At 41.4% G+C, this 17618-nt stretch overlaps 1 protein-coding gene across 3 annotated transcripts in view; it reads left to right on the top strand.

The window, feature by feature from the left end:
- The window catches only part of brf1b (BRF1 general transcription factor IIIB subunit b), a 445784-nt gene that overhangs the window by 189504 nt on the left and 238662 nt on the right, over positions 1-17618 (top strand). Inside the window, exon 4 of one of the 3 annotated variants that reach the window (XM_073039442.1) lies at positions 11912-11943. The exons of the other annotated variants lie outside the window; for them this stretch is intronic. Within the exon in view, the coding sequence (XP_072895543.1) occupies positions 11912-11943 (32 nt within the window). The remainder of the gene's footprint in view (positions 1-11911; positions 11944-17618) is intronic. 3 annotated transcript variants of the gene reach the window in all.

Genomic DNA, 17618 nt, shown 5'->3' with positions numbered 1-17618 from the left:
CAAATTGCACAGAATTTTTACAAGAAAACAGAATTGTAACAAAAAATCAAAGTGCAAAGTTATCAACATTGTCATAGTGTTGCTAAACTATAGTGATTAGGGTAGCGCCCCAGTTGGTTTAAGAAACAAATGGTTGAAGTGAAGTAGCTGTTGTTGAATCTGATGGTGTGGGACTTCAAGCTTTTGTACCTCCTGCCCAGTGGTAGCTGTAAGAAGTGCTATTGCCTGGATAGTGGGCATCTTTGATGATGATGGATGTTGTCTTCTTGAATCAGCCCCTCCTTCAGATACTACTGATGTTAGGGAGGGATATGCCCATGATGTATTGGACTGAGTCCACTATTCTCTATAGCATCTTATGTCCTGCATTGAAATTGCTGTACCAGACCTTGATGCAAGCAGTCGGGTCATTTCAACAGTACATGTGTAGAAATTAATTAGTTTCAGGACATCCAGCCAAAATTTGATCTCTAGTGGGATTTAAACTTGGTTATGAAAAATTCTATGTTAAGATTGAAAGCTGTAGATTTGTACAGCACAGAAGCAGGCCCTTTGGCCCACCCTGTCCATGCTGACCTTTCTGTCCATCTACACTAATCACTTTTGCCTGCATTGGATTGGTATCCTTCTATGCCTTGCATATTAGTGCCCTGTCCAAATATATGATTCCATCATGTTTTCTGACAGCACATCCAGATATCACTTTATGTAAAGGAATAAACTTGGTCTTCAGATCCCCTTCAAAGCTCCTTGTTGATAAAAGGATTTGTTTTACTTATTTCAGATACATCAAAATGTACAGTGACATGCGTCATTTGCATCAATGACCAAAATAATTTGAACATGTGTTAGGGGTAGACTGCAATTGTCACCATGCTTTTGTCCACAACTTACTAACCCTAACCCATTTGTTTTTGGAATGTGGGAGGAAACCCATGCAGTTACAGGGAGAACATGCTGAGTTCTTACAGACAGCGGTGGAAATAGAACCCCAGTAATTGGCACTATAAAGGGTTACACTTGCCATGCCACTCTTCACCTTAAAACGTATGTCCTCTTGTTTTTCATAACCCTACTAAGGGAAAAAATATTTTGACTATCTGTGCCTCACACAATCTTAAATACTTAATAACATTGTTAATTTGTTTTCCATTGTCCCATGTGCCGAGATACACGGAGAAGCTTTCACTAGCGTGTCATCGAGTTTGATCATTCTGTACGCCAGTACGTCGAAGATATGCAGAAAAATTCAAACCTAACGAGGGTCCTCAAATTCAAACAAAGCAAACTGCAGCATGGCTTGGCAATAATGAAAATGAAAATTACATCATGAAAGTAAATAAGGAAAGGCTAATATTTAAAGATTTGCTGTTTAGTTTATTGTACACATATATCCCTATAAGGCACCAAAACATAGAAAAAGAAGCTGTCATGGCCAGCAGAACAAGTTGAGCATAATATTAGATCAAAGAAAAAAGATTTTCATGTTGCCAAAAAACGCAATAAGCTTGTAATTTGGGAACATCTCCTAATTCAGCAAAGGGTCAAGAACAGCTTTGTCTCTTCAAACAGTCGGTTTTTGAACAAACTGGCAAAATCCTAATCACTCCAGCTTGGCAACACTTTGACTACATTGCAGTACAGTAAAATGAAACTTTTTTTATGTTCCAGTTAAGTTCTTTCTTGTATAAATTGTGTATAATTTATGTTTTTATTTTATGATGCAATGCGCCTGTGATGCTGCTGCACGTTAGTTCTTTTTCTGTGCACATATGTACTTGTGTATATGATAATAAACTCGATTTTGACCTTTGCAATGATAAGGAATGGGAAAGTAGATTACCATAATCTAGAAAGAAAAGTAAAAATAAGCTGTAAAAGTTTCCACAAAAATGTAAAACAATTATAAGTCAAAGCAGATTACTTATAGATTAACATAGGCAAAATTGTATTGGGAATAAAAAAGGGGCAGATGTAATTTTTGACCTTATTCGTGGAAGATATAAACATTTCCTGGGAATGGTGGACAGCTGGCATAAGAGAAAATGAAGAACTGAAATTATTTAAAAAGTAATTAATAGAATAGTTTCTCAGAACTTTATGATCTGCATCCTGAGGTTTGATTAGGATGGTGGGGATGTCTCTTTGAAACCTACTGGATATTGAAAACCTGGAGAGAGTGGACGTAGAGAGATGTTTCCATCAGAAGGAGAATTTAGGGTCACAGGGCACAGCCTCAGAATAAGGGATGTCCCTTTGGAACAGAGATGAAGAGGAATTTCTTCAGCTCCAGGGTGGTGAGTCTGGAATTCTTTATCTCAGACAGCTGTGGATGCCAATTCATTGGGTGTATTTAAGGCTATATTGATAAGTTCAAAGTAAAATTTATTATCAGAGTACATACATGTCACCACATTGAACCCTGAGATTCTTTTTCGGCGGGCATACTCAGCAAATCTATAGAACAGTAACTAAGCAACAAACTGAAAATGCAGATATATATAATATATAGCAATAAATAGCGAGCATGAAATAACAATGTAAGAGTCCTTAAATGAGTTTAGTTATTCCCTTTTGTTCAAGAACCTGATGGTTGGGGGTAGTAACTTCTTGAACCTGGTGGTATGAGTCCTGAGGCACTTACCCCTTCTACCTGATGACAGCAGCGAGAAGAGAGCATGGCCTGGGTGGTGAGGATCTCTGATGATGGATGCTGCTTTTCTACAGCAACGTTTCTGTAGATATGCTCAATAGTTGGGTTTACCTGTGATGTACTGGACTGAATCCACTACCTTTTGTAGGATTTTCCTCTCAAAGGCAATGGTGTTCTCAAAACCAGGCCGTAATGCAGCCAGTCAGCATACTTACCACCACTTATCTCCGCAAACCCCTGAGGAAGTAGAGGCGCTGCTGTGCTTTCTTTGCAATTATATTTATATGATGGGTCCAGGACAAGATCTCTGAAATAGTGACACCCAGGAATTTAAAGTTACTGACCCTCTCCATCTCTGATCCTCTGATGATTACAGGCTCATGGACCTCTGGTTTCCCTCTCCTGAAATCTACAACCAGTTCCTTGGTCTTATTGACTCTGAGTTAGAGGTTATTGTTATTACACCACTCAGCCAAGTTTTCAGTCTCCCTCCTATATGCTGATTTATTATCCCCTTTGATACTGCCCACAACAGTGGTGTCATCAGCAAACTTGTACCTGGGGTTGGAGCTGTACACACTGTCGTAGGTTCTTGATTGGTAAGGGATTTAAAGTTATGGGACAAGGTGGGAAAAGGGATTTAAAAAAAAAATCTGCTGCCATGATTAAATGGTGAGCAAGTTTGATGGTCTGAATAGCATAATTCTGCTCCTGTGTTTTATGTGTCAGTGACAATAGCTGAGTTTGAGAAGTGCACCATGAACCCCTCTGCTGCTGTTTTCCAACTACCACTCAAAGTCGGCAAATGTTGGCCTTTATTATGAGAGGATTTGAAAACAAGGGTAAAGATGCCTGACTGAAATTATATAGGGTCTTGGTGAGTATTTCTCTTGCTGTGTTCATCTTCTAATATAGTGAGAGAAAGATTGTAATGAAGGTTCACCAGATTCGTTCCTGGTTGGGGAATTAGGCGATCAGAACTGTGCACAAGACACTAATTGTAGTCTTCCCAAAGTCTTGCATGATAGTGCAGCGGCTAGCATAACGCTATTACAGTGTCAGTGATCAACAACTGGAGTTCAATTCTTGCCGCTGACTCTAAAGAGGTTGTACATTCTCCTGTGACTGTGTGAGTTTCCTCTGGGTGCTCTGGTTTCCTCCCACATTCCAAAGATGTAAGGGCTAAAGCATGCTACGTTGATACTGGAAACATGGCGACAGTTGTGGGTTGCCCATAGCTCATGTTTGGACTGTGTTGGTTGATGCAAGTGACCTGTATCACTGTATGCATTGATGTAGATGTGACAAATGGAGCAAATCGTTAAATTTTGTACAGCTGTAACATGATGTCTCTATTCTTGTATTCAGTTCCCTGACTGATGAAGGCCATCCTGTCAGACACCTTTTTCACCACCTTATCTACCTGTGCCTCCACTTTACCCCAAGGTCTCTCTGGTTTTTAACATTTACTTATTGTGAATATTAAACGGATGCAGTCAATGTAGGAAAGTGGTACTAAGATAAGTGATGAGCCTTAATCTCAACGAATGGTGGAAATTGGGAACTAATTTTAAGATTTAAATAGCTGACAAGCCTGCCTCCACTTGAATCCGGCTCATATCCTAATTTCAGCAGTGGGTTTTATTGTTGTCAGATCTGAGCTATTTTAAGTCTTGTTAAGCATGTCGCCACGGCGTGGAATTCTGATGATTGTGGTTCTGAAGCATGAACGAATGGAAGCCATTAGATCTGACTCACAGACGAGAAACTAGTTTAAGATACAGGGTCTGCAAAGCAAGTTGTTGTTGAAGTTGTTCCTTTGATTTACCACAGCTGGATGTTATAATTTAGAGTCTTGAACTGCAGACTCTAATGTGAACTCCATGAAAACTTGCTCCTATCAGTAAATTTTATATTCCCGTGCTTCGTCTGATGGGATAAAGAACCAGATTTAATGCTGGGGACAGCAGGATCTAATTTTTTTTTTAAAACTTTGTTATATAATTGGACAAGGTATAGAGAAAATAATTGGCACAGCAGCAGATAATTACATTATCATAGAACATAGAATAGTACAGCACAGTACAGGCCCTTCGGTCCACAATGCTGTGCTGACCCTTAAATCCTGCCTCCCAGATAACCCCCCCCACCTTAAATTCCTCCATATATCACAAGTATCTTCACTAATTTGTTTTTAATCAAAATAATCTGTCCTGATAGAGAGTCTTGGCCTGAAATGTCGACTGTTCCTCTCCGTAGATGCTGCTTGACCTGGATTTCCAACATCTACAGAATCTCTGCTGTTGGTGCAAAATGAAATTCCTTTTCTTTTCTCCCTGTTCACACAAAAATGCTATCTTCTCAAGAATGGTACCAAAAGGGGAGTGTTTGTTCTCAATACTTTGTGTTGATTTGAATCACTTGAAAATGTGTTCTCCTCTAAACCAAGTGATCATGAGTTCAAGCCACAATCCACAGACGCATGATGGAATCTAAACTGACGCTCCAGTGCAGTAAAAGATTAAAGAGATCAGCTTTATTTTTCAAATGTACATTGAACCATACAGTGAAAGGCATTGTTTACGTCAGTGAACAACACAGTTTGAGGATGTGCTTGAAGCAGCCCGCAAGAGTCGCCACGCTTCTGGTGCCTCACCTGTAACCCTAACCTGTACATTTTACTTTGACTTTAGACATTTCAGGCCAAGACCCTTCTTGGCCTGTAATTTCGACTGTTTACTTCCCTCTATAGACGCTGCTTGACCTACTGAGTTCCTTCAGTATTGTGTGTGTGTGTTGTTCTGGATTTCCATCATCTGCAGAATCTCTTGTATTCATGATCATAATATTTGCATTGGCCAAGGATGGATCAATGAGTGAGTTACCTGGTGCCGGGGTCACAGCATTGAGCATAGGTGCGGTTGCTCATTTTAACTGGCCTGAAGAAAGCATGTTCTTCTTGAAGAGAGTTGCTTGCTTTTGCGAAGAACTAAGACCTTTTGCCTGTGACAAAGGAGGACCTCAGGAATTATCAAAGTGATTCTGAATTGGCAAAGTCTTTAAAAGATGTTTCTTTGTAATAGAATCTATAAAACTTTTTTTAATATTCTGTTTTTAAAAAATTTCTACTCAGGTTTTTGAAGTATGTTTAAAAAAAGTCAGTGGGTTTGTGGTTACACCACATCCATTGAAGAAAGAAGTAATTAATGAAACGTGTTCGTGGCACTAAGCCAACTGTTAACTCCCCACCTCTGCCACCATTCTGATTCGCTTCCCGAATGCATTAACCCTTCTATTGACATCCTGTAGTGCTATGGTTATTCCTCGTGAACTGAGTTGAAAGGAAAAAAGAGTGGTAAGTTGGTTTATTATCGTCAGATGTACTGAGGTACAGTGGAACACTTGCATACACCTGTCCATACAGACTAATCATTAAACAGTGCACTGAAGTAATATAAAACAATGGAATGTAGAATAAAGTGTAAATAGCTACAGGGAAAGTACAGTGCAGGCAGTCAGTAAGGTGCAGAGCTATAACGAGGTTGGTTGTGAGGTCAAGTCCATTTTCTCAAACTAAGGGACTGTTCAGCAGTGGGTTAGAAGCTGTCCTTGAACCTGATGGTATGTGCTTTCAGGCGTTTGTATCTTCTGCCTGATGAGAGAGGGGAGAAGAGAGAATGTCCAGGGTGGATGGGGATCTTTGATTATGTTGACTGCTTTACCAAGGAGTGTGAGAAGTGTGGACAGAGTCCATGGAGGGGAAACTGGCTTCTGTGATGTTCTGAGCTGTGTTCTTGGGCAGACTTGTTGCCAGATCAACCTTTGATGGGTCCAGATAAGTTGTTTTCTGTGGTACATCAACGAGTCAAAGGGGACATACCAGATTTCTTTAGCCTCCTGAGGAAGTAGAGGTGAGATTTCTTGGCTGTGGTGTGTACGTGGTTGGACCAGGACAGCCTTTGGTGATGTGCACTCCAAAGAACTTGAAGCTCTCCATCTTCTCAATGGCAGAGCATTCAAAAATATTCATATAGGTAACCCAGTACCTTTTGATACTGGTTGACTGTAAAATTTCCTGCATCAGAGTCCCAGTGCTTTGTACCTATTCTGGTTTCTTCTTCCTTTCTTTCCTAATGAAGGGTCTCAGCCCAAAACATCAATTAATTATGCAGATGTTGCTTTATCTGCTGAAATTTTCCAGCATTTCCACCTTCTGCAGAGTCTCTTGTGCACCTGTGGTCCATCTGTCTTCTGGAGTTCCTGGTTCCCAACCATTTTAACCCCCACCCCCTCATTCCTGCACTAACCTGTCTGTCCTCAATCTCCTCTAGTGCCGGGGAGGCTAAACTCCAACTAGAGGAACACATCTCATATTCTGCTTGAGTGGTTTACAACCTGCAGTCATGAATATTGAGTTCTCAAGTTTCAGGTTACCCGCTCCCCCATCTGTCCCTTTCTCTCTCTTCCTGGTTTGTCCAATTCATTTTACACCCACTCGAGTACCTGCACACCCCCAATCACCCTGTTTCTTTCCCTTCCTCCGCCCACTCCATTTGTCTATCACTCTCACACTCCTCTCATTGGGTCCCTCCCCCTGCCACTGTTCCCACCTCCCTTGTTCGGTTCCATTCTCCGCCTTCCTCTCCTATCAGATCCTACTCTCTCTTGTTGCCTACACCTCTCACCTCCCAGCTTCTGTCGCCATTCCCAGATTCCACTCCTTCATTTGCCTGTCACCTTCTGACACTGTGTTGTGTTTGTTACTGTGGGGTAGTGCAGAGCACACCTGAATGCCAGCATGCAGGACACACAACTGAACTTTATTGACAATCCTGCTTGTGCAGTATGTTAACTCCTCTCATGTGTGAGTGACTAACTGAGTGGCACAGGAATAACACTATTAACTACCACTACATCACCCATTCTTGAAAAAGAAGGAAAACTAGGTATGTACTTCTTGCCCACAGAACTTCATTGAAATTATAGTCACTGAAATTGAGCGATTCAGTTCACTTTACCCATAGCACCAGTTGGAGGTGTGGGTTCAGGGGGAAGCAGGTTACCTGTAACCACCACTACAGATCTGCCCGACACCTGCCAGTTCTTGCTCCATGCCTGCCCTCACCATTATACTTGCTGTCATCTGAATCCAGACAAAAGTTTTCAACCCAAAGCATTAACCATTTCCCTCTGCAGGCATGCTGTCTGACCAACCTGATGAGTTCCTCTGACAATTTCTTTGTTGCTTGAGTATCTTACAGTTGCTGTTTGTGGATGGAGACCATTTACCCAAAACTTTATAACCCTTGCTGTTAAATTAGTCGGGAAGCACAGTGGCGCCACCGATAGATCCACTGCCTCTCAGCTCCAAGGACTCTGTTCAGTCCTAACCTCTGGTGCTGTCTTTATGGAGTTCGCATGCTCCCCTTGTGACTGTGTGGACTTCCTCCCACTATCCAAAGACATGCAGATTGACACTGATTGATCAATTATTAATTGATTAATTTACTACTGCAAATTGCCCTCTTTTAGAAGTTGAAATGATGGCACCTTTGGATGGGGGGAGATTTAAAGATTAGCTTTATTTATTATATGGATAGATATCAAAATGTGCAGTGAAATATATTGCTTTGCGTTAATGACCAACACAGTCCGAATATGTGCTTGGGGCATCCTGCAAGTGTCACCATGTGGATGGACCCAACATAGCATGCCCACAACCCACTAACCCTAACCTGTATAACTTTGGAGTGTGGGAGGGATTTGGAGCACCCAGAGGAAACCCACATGGTCATGGGGAGGGAATTGTATACCCTGATGCTGAGGGGGGGAGTGGGGAGGTTTGTTGGGAATAAGGTGAACATGGATAGGATTAATGTAAGTGTAAGACATAGAACAATACAGCACAGTACAGGCCCTTCGGCCCACAATGTTATGCCAACCCTTAAACCCTTCCTCCTATATAACCCTCCACCTTAAATTCCTCCATATACCTGTCTAGTAGTCTCTTAAATTTCACTAGTGTATCTGCCTCCACCACTGACTCAGGCAGTGCATTCCATGCACCAACCACTCTCTGAGTGAAAAACCTTCCTCTAATATCCCCCTTGAACTTTCCACCCCTTACCTTAAAGCCATGTCCTCTTGTACTGAGCAGTGGTGGCCTAGGGAAGAGGCGCTGGCTGTCCACTCTATCTATTCCTCTTAATATCTTGTATACCCATAGACAATTGGTGAAATCTCGGTGAGCTGAAGGACTTGGTCTGAATCTTCAAAGAAACAATCTGCTCCGGCCATGCCTCATCCACCAACTAGAAGCGGGACTTCCTGGTAGATTTATTTTCTTGAATCCTTTCGCTTCCCTTTTCCTTTGAAAGCTGTTCCAGGTGGATATTCAAACAACAACACACACAAAATGCTGGTGGAACATAGCAGGCCAGGCAGCATCTATAGGGAGAAGCGCTGTCGACGTTTCGGGCCGAGACCCTTTGTCTTCGTCAGGAGACCCTCCACCAGCATTTTGTGTGTGTTGTTGTTTGAATTTCCAGCATCTGCAGATTTCCTCGTGTTTGCCCAGGTGAATATTTCTGCTTTTCAGGAATGGATGGCAATTTAGTGTAGCAGTTAGCGTAACACTTTTCAGCATCCATGAATGGGGTTCAGCTCCTGCTGCTGTCTTTAAAGAGTTTGTATGTTCTCCCTATGACCACATTGGTTTCATCTGGGGAGTCCAGTTTCCTTCCAAATTTTAAAGGTGTTATGGGCTAGGGTTGGTAAGTTTTGGGCATGCTCTGTTGGTACCAGAAGCATGGTGACACTTGTAGGCTACCACCAGCAGGTCCTTGTACTGTGTTGGTTGTTGTTGTAAAGAACGCATTTCACTGTATGTTTTAACCATTTAACCATATAACAATTACAGCACGGAAACAGGCTATCTCGGCCCTTCTAGTCCGTGCCAAACGCTTACTCTCACCTAGTCCCACCTACCTGCGCTCAGTCCATTCCTTTCCTGCCCATATACCTATCCAATTTTTTTTTAAATGCCAAAATCAAACCTGCCTCTACCACTCCTACTGGAAGCTCGTTCCACACAGCTACTCTCTGAGTAAAGAAGTTCCCCCTTGTGTTACCCCTAAACTTTTGCCCCTTAACTCTCAACTCATGTCCTCTTGTTTGAATCTCCCCTATTCTCAATGGAAAAAGCCTATCCACATCAACTCTATCTATCCCCCTCATAATTTTAAATACCTCTATCAAGTCCCCCCTCAAACCTTCTACGCTCCAAAGAATAAAGACCTAAGTTGTTCAACCTTTCTCTGTAACTTAGGTGCTGAAACCCAGGTAACATTCTAGTAAATCTCCTCTGTACTCTCTCTATTGATGTACATTTGACAAATAAATCCAATCTTTAATCTTTAAATGGCTGTGATTGAAATTCAGATTTATTTATCACGTGTCATGTGAGTTGTGTTGAAAGCAGATGTCAGTGAATAGTCCAGAGGGAACTATGATGGGTTTAAATGTGTTGCCACTGTGGTTAAATATCTTCGTGCACTCTTGTGTTGAACTTGATGTTCAAGAACTGCTCACTTGTGAGAGTTATTATGACAAAGAACCCAGGAGGAAATGTGATTGAGTCACTGGGCTCTCTCGGGCGCCTATGTGATTCCTCTCTTTACTTAAGTGTAAATATAACACAGAGTGGCTCTTGTTCCTTTCAGAAGCAAGTACAGGGCACTGCTGTTAAATGTAGAAATGATCTATCTCCAGTCTGTTTCGATTTATCCGAACTGTGGGGGTGAATGACTGTTGAAGGACACCATGAGAACAAAAGCTTGTTTTTATTCTGGAGCAGCGATGCAGTTGTGTAGGATTCCATCAGAAGCACAGACTGGGATTTTATCCCTTTCAAACCATGCCCTTGTTTAGATATGGGGAAACACAGCATTTATCTAGCAAAATGTAAACAAAAGAGGTTCTGCAGATGTTGGAAATCCAGAGTAACACACACAAAATGCTGAAGGAACCCAGTACGTCAGGCAGCATCGATGGAGGGTAATAAACAGTCAACATTTTGGGCCGCGACCTTTTATCAGGACTGTAAAGGAATTGAGCAGAAGTCAATATGGAAGTGTTGCAGGAGGAGTACAAGTTGGCACGTAAGACTAGGTGAGGAGAAAGGTGGGTGAGTAAGGGAGTGGGAAGATGAACTAAGGAGCTGAAGAGATATTGGGCTTAAGAACGAATCTGATAGGAGAGGAGGGTGGTCCGTAGGAGAAAGCGAAGGAGGAGGGGCAGCAGAGAGAGGCGATGGGCAGGTGAGGAGAAGGGAAGAGGTAAGAGCAAAACAGGGAACTGAAAAAGAAGAAAAGGGGTGGGTAAAAATTAACAGAAGTTGGAGAAATCAAATGTTCGTGCTATCAGGCTTGAGGCTCCCCAGATGGAATATGAGTATTGCTCCTCCAAACTGAGTGTGTTTTCACCATGGCAGTAGAGGAGGCCATGGACCACCATGTCAGATTGGGAATGGGAAATGGAATTGAAATGGCTGGTCGCTGGGAGATACAGCCTTTTGAGTCTGTCCTAGCAAAGGTGCTTGACAAAGCAGTCCCCCAATCTACATCAGGTCTTCCCGATACAGAAATGGTAATATTGTGCCTTGAAGTCCCAGAATCCGTTACAGCCGATGAAGCATCCAGAAGTATGTTAATGGCCAGATAATTTGTATTTTGGTTGTACTTACAGTATTGTGCCAAACTGGTAGACTGAGAGGAAGAAGTACAAAGGACTATTATAGGGTCATTATAGGAAGGAGGTGGGAGCTTAGAGAGGGTACAGGGCGATTTACCCATGTACGGGTTTTCCAAAGAGAATTGGGAGGTTTCCAAGCTGAGTAATGGGAGTGGTTTTGAGGGCTATGGTCTGTGTGTGGGTCAGTGGAACTAGGTATAATAATAGTTTGGCATGGACCATTCTTGTAGACCGTAAGACATAGGAAAAGAATTAGGCTGTTCAGTCCATCAAGTCGTCTCTGCTATTCAATTCCAGCTGATTCAGTTGTGATGTTTGGTGTCAGTGTTGGATAGTTCTCTAAGCATTGACAGCTCAGCCATGTGCCTCTGCAGCAATGTTAAACAACGCTGGCTTTGATTGTAACACTTCTGATGGGTAAACATGGTTAGGTGATTCAGCAGTCAAGCTGGTTTTATTGTTGTTGAACTGTTATTTTTTTATGTGTTCCTTGACAAAATCTTCAAGATATGTTGTTGGATCTCAGTGACCTATTGCAGGTACGTACTGTGCAATGAATGGAAATGTTCATGCTTATCCTGTTTTCTTCATTAAATCTTTGGTGTCTGACTATATATACTCAGTGCCCGCTTTATTAGGTACAGAGTAGAACCTGGTGTGTGGTTCTGCTGCCGAAGCCCAACCACTTCAAGTGCATCCAGAGACACTCTTCTGCACACCACTGTTGTAACATGTTGTTATTTAAGTTAGTTGTTTTCCTGCAAACTTGAACCAGTCTGGCCATTCTCCTCTGACCTGTCATTAACAAGGTGCTTTTGCCCACAGAATTGATGTTAACTGGATGTTTTTTTGTTTTTCACACCATTCTCCATAAGTTCTATTAGTGACTGCTGTGTGTGAAAATCGCAGAATATCAGCAGTTTTTGAGACATTCAAACCATCCTGTCTGACACCAGCAATCATTCTATAGTCATAGTTACTTAGATCACATTTCTTCACCATTTTCATGTTTGGTCTGAACAACAACTGAACTCCTTAGCCATGTCTGTATGCTTTTAAACATTTAAGTTGTTACTGCTGCATGATTGGCTGTTAAGTGTACCTAATAAAGTGGCCACTGGGTGTATTTCCCTGCACGTTATTTTGTAGTATTTGGTAGATAATTTCACAAAGGTGAGGGAGCAGGTAAGACTTGGTCTCCCTAACATTCCCTCGTGTATTGAAATGTGACCCACATTGGGTTGTTTTCCACAGAGATATGTTTCTTTTACAACAATCTTCTGAAGTACCATGGACCCCTCAGTAACAGACGAGAAAGGTTTGTGGAGTACATATGAGGAGTGTTTGATATCTCTGGAGCTGTACTTCCATATGTGATGGAGTTCGGAAGAGTGAGAGATCTCATTGAAATCTGAACTGAAAAGACATAAAGAAGAGATATGGAGAAAGTATTTCTATCAGTGGGAAAGTTTAGAATACAAGAGCACAGCTTCAGAATAAAATTATGTCCCTTTAAAATTGAGATGATGAGAAATTCCTTCAGGCAGGCGGTGGTGAATCTTTGGAATTTGTTGCCACAGTCATCTGTGGAAGCCAAATCATTGGGTATATGTAAGGCAGTAATTGACAGTTCTTGTGTGGTAAGGGAGTTAAGGGTTGCAGATAGAAGACGGGAGAATGGGATTTTAAAAAATTCAGCCATGATTGAATGGTGGAACAGACCTGATGGGCAGAATGGCCTAATTCTGTTCCTATACCCTGTTGTTTCACTCCCTGTTACCTCAAATGTAGCACCATTTAGTTCATAAATAATAACATTTGGTGGTTGAAAATTTAAAAGAAAGCTTACAGATGATGAAAATTTGAAATACAAGCAGAAAAAACATTATAGCGGTACTGAGCAGGTCACTCAGCTTCTGTAGAGAGGGATACTTCAGTCGTGTTCTCCAAGTAAGCTGTCTGATGCTGAATATTTTCATCATTTCCTGTTTTATTATGGGTTTAATATCCGCTTCATCTAGGAAATTGTTTCATCTACTCTCTGTGGGTTTTGTGCAGAAGAAACCTGTTGTTATTGCACATCCCTGTGAGAAGTGGGTGGTACCTTGAACCACTGCAATAATTGTTTTTAAGATATTTCCACGGTGCAGTTTGGAAGTTGATCACGATTCAAGTTCTGTAACCATGAAGGTTTTGTCCTTCCAGGTATTGTGGGGAGGGTGAAATTCACAGGTCTTGCTGGTGCTGTCAGGGAAGCTTATTCAGATTTATATATCACGTGTGCATTGAAACATACAATCAATGCATTGTTTGCTTTAACAGCCAATGCACCCAAGGATGTGCTGCAGCTAATGCACCACACATTCCCGTGCCAACGTAGCACGCCTAAAATGCTCGGCAGAGTACCACATAGCACAAATAAGCAGAGCATACTAAGCAATGAAGCAACAACAGCTATTCAAGCCCTGTTTGTCCTCTACTTCCCCCACCCCCCAACACACATGCACACTCCTATAACCTGGAGCCTCCAGCCTCCAGGGGACTCGTGGATTTGTAGACATTGGGCCTTTGACGTCCCTAGGGGGTTCAAAGAGATTCGCAGATTCCGGGGCTCTGGGTCTGAGTATAATGCATTCTTTATCTGTATAACCTCCAGCCACTGTGCTGTTGGTGGAGGGGGTGAAAATTTAAGGTTATGGTTGCCAATTAGGCAGTGTCAGCTTTATCTAGGATAATATTGAGCTTCTATAGTGATCTTGGATAAGTGAAAAATATTTTATCACATGTTTAGTGTGCCTGAAGAGTTAATACAAGTCATTCCCCAGAGAATAGTCAGCCTCAGACCTGCACTTGTGAGGAGCGTTTGATAACTCTGGGCTTGTACTTGCTGGAGTTTAGAAGCACGAGGTGGAATCTCATTGAAACCTATTGAATATTGAAAGGCCTAGATAGAGTGGATGTGCAGAGAATGTTTCCTGTAGTAGAGGAATCTAAGATCAGAAGGCATGGACTCAAAATACGAGGATGTCCCTTTAGAACAGATGAGGAGGAGTTTCCTTAGCTAGAGGGTGGTGAATCTGTGGAATTCATTTACATGGACAACTGTAGAAGCTGTCATTAGCTGTGGAGGTTGATAGATTTTTGATTAGTAAGGGTGTCAAAGGTTACAGAGAGGCACCAGAAGAATGGTTTTGTTTAATAAGTCAGATTTGATTAGGGAGCTTAAGGTAAAGGAACCCTTAGGAGTCAGTGATCCTGGCTGATAGAGGGGGAGAAACTAAAGTCAGATGTATTATAGTGGAGTAATATCACCTGTCCTTTCTCTATAACCTTTAAACTTATTTTGTGATGGATATTCACTGTCCAGGGGGCCTTCTTTTTTTGCCAAGCTCAGCTTTCTAAACACAGCAGCTGACACTTCTAAAGATCAAAGTATTGTTTTAGAATCAGTTGATTTTCCAACTAATATTCTTTGTTTAGCTTCTTGTCATAAATGGGAGCCGGTCTTCAGTTCATATTGCAAATAAATGCTATCTATAGAGCAGGCTCACTGGTGCCACAGCGCTTGGGCTTATTGCTCAACAGTTGTAGTGTAAGGCAATGGGATATTTTAATTTGGCTTGTTTCAAACCAGAAAATGCTGGTTAAGTTACTTAGTTCAAATAACCTTGCAGACAAGAATATTATCTTTTAGCATATTATAGTGGAGTAAAGAGAAGTGCATAAGCATGAAAGAGGAGCTGGCCAAAGTTGACTGGAAAGGGACACTAGCAGGGATGGCGGCAGAACTGCAGTGGCTGGAGTTTCTGCAAGCAATTCAGAAGGTGCAGGATAAATGTATCCCAAATAAGTATTCTAAAGAGAGGATGAGGTAACTGGCTGACAAGTCAAGTCAAAGACAGAATAGAAGTGCAAGAGAGGGCATCCAGTGCTCTGAAAAAGTATTCAGCCCTCAACCCTTTGTCCACATAAATGAGTATTGCAAACAGGAATTTTGATCAATTTAGCTGAGGAGTTTTATTTGTGAATCACATTCTCCTTTTTCACAGTAGACCCCAAAAATCATGGAAAATTTGAAAGCATGAAAAACTAAAACTTCAAACTGAAATGTCAGCAGTTCAAAAGTATTCATCTTCATTTGCTCAGTACTTAGTTGAACCACCTCTCACAGGTGTTACAGCCAGTAATCTTTTTGGATAAGTCTATTAGCTGTGCACAATGTGACAGAGCAACATTTGCCCATTCCCCCTTGCAAAATTGCTCAAGCTATGCCAGGTTAATTGGGCAGCTACAGTTCTTGCTTGAGATGCTCGATTGGGTTAAGGTCAGGATTCTGACTGGGCCACTCAAGGACATCAATTTTCTTCATTTTAAGTCACTTCATGGTAGTTCTGGCAGTGTGTGTTGGGTGTTGTCCTGCTAAAAGACAAACTTCCCACCCAGTTTAAGTTTTCTGGCAGAAGCTAACTGGTTTTTATCCAGGATCTCTCTGTATTTAGCAGCAGTCATTTTCCTATCAATCCTGACAAGATTTCCCGTCCCAGCTGTTGAAAGTATTTTCATCGCAAGATGCTACCTCCACCATACTTTACAGTAAGGATGGTGTTACCAGGCTGATGCGCAGTATTAGATTTATACCACATGTACCACTTAGGTTTGAAGCCAAAAAGTTCCACTTTAGTCCCATTTGACCACAAGACCTTCTTCCACATCTTTGCAAAGTCTTTATGGGCAAGGATATGCTTTTTTTTATAACTAGGGCTTCGTCCTTGCCACTCTTGCATAAGTACCCTTTTTGTGCAAGACCTTAGAGATTGTGGAGCTATGAACTTCAATTTCAGTTGCAGACGTTGACCTGCAGCTCACTGAGAGTGACTGCTGGCATCACAGTAGCCTCTCTCACAACTGCCATTCTTCTCCAGTAACTAAGTTTTGAGGGGTACCCTGAACTAGAGAGTGTGATTGTGGTTTCATATTTTTTCCACTTTTTTCAGGATGGACTGCATTGAGCTCCAAGATATGTTCAGTGCCTTTAAGATGGTCTTGTACCCTTCCCCAGATTTGTGCTTCTCTGTGATCATTTCCCAGACTTTTCCTGAATGCTCTTTTGTCTTTATTTTAGTTTGGTCTGTTGAAAATCTGGACCTTACAGAGAGAGGGAGTGTTTATTCTTATGAATTCATTGAAAATGGGTGATCCTCTAATTTTCAAAAATCAACAAATATGGATGAGTTGGTAAGATGATCACACCTGAGGAAAGTTAGCACGGTGGTAGTTGCAAAGGGGATGGATACTTTTTTAGCCTCGCAATTTTGGTTTGTGAGTTTTAGTAAATTGTTGACAGGTTTTGGAATTTTGATTTGACATGATGTACAATGTTTTGTAGATTAGCTCAAAAAATGCAACCTCAGTATATTTTTAAATTTAGAAAATGAAACAGTAAAATGTGAAAACAGTTGTGGGGCTGGAATACTTTTTCACGCCACTGTATAATATACCAAAAGTTAGTGGGAAATTAGAGGATTGGGAACCTTTTAAAAGCCAACAGAAAGTAACATTAAAAAAACATAAGGAGAGAAAAGATGAACTATATCAGTAAACTGGCCAATAATATAAAAGAGGATACAAAAAGTCTTTTTAGATATATAAAGAGTAAAAGAGGAGTGAAGGTGGATATTGGATCACTGGAGAGCTAGTAAAGCGGGACAAAGAAATGGCAGATAAACTTGATAAGTATTTTGCATCAGTCTTCACTGTGCAAGACACTAGCAGTATGCCAGAAATTTGAGAGTGTCGGGGGCATTCTGACACCTCTGAAAGTGGTAACTTAAGTATAGCTTAAGTATGTGTGGAGGTATTAGTAGTGATCTTTCAAGAGTCGCTAGATTCTGGAATGGTTCCAGAGAACTGAAAAATTGCAAATGTCACCTCTACTCTTTGAGAAGGGAGCGAGGCGGCAGAAGAAAAATTATAGGTCAATTAGCCTGCCTTCAGTGGTTGGGAAGCTGCTGAAGACCGTTATTAAGAATGTAATTTCAGGGTACTTTAAGGCACATGATAAAATTGGCCAAAGTCAGTATTATTTCCTTAAGGGAAAATCTTGCCTGACAAATTTATTGGAGTTCTTTAAGGAAATAACAGGCAAAGGTGAATCAGTGGATGTTGTTTACTTGCTTTTTCAGAATCCTTTGACAATGTGCCGTTCATGAGGCTG

The sequence above is a fragment of the Hemitrygon akajei genome, chromosome 3 (genome assembly GCF_048418815.1).
Source record: "Hemitrygon akajei chromosome 3, sHemAka1.3, whole genome shotgun sequence".
In the NCBI taxonomy this organism is placed as follows: domain Eukaryota; kingdom Metazoa; phylum Chordata; class Chondrichthyes; order Myliobatiformes; family Dasyatidae; genus Hemitrygon; species Hemitrygon akajei.
This window is presented reverse-complemented; position numbering and strand designations above follow the sequence as displayed.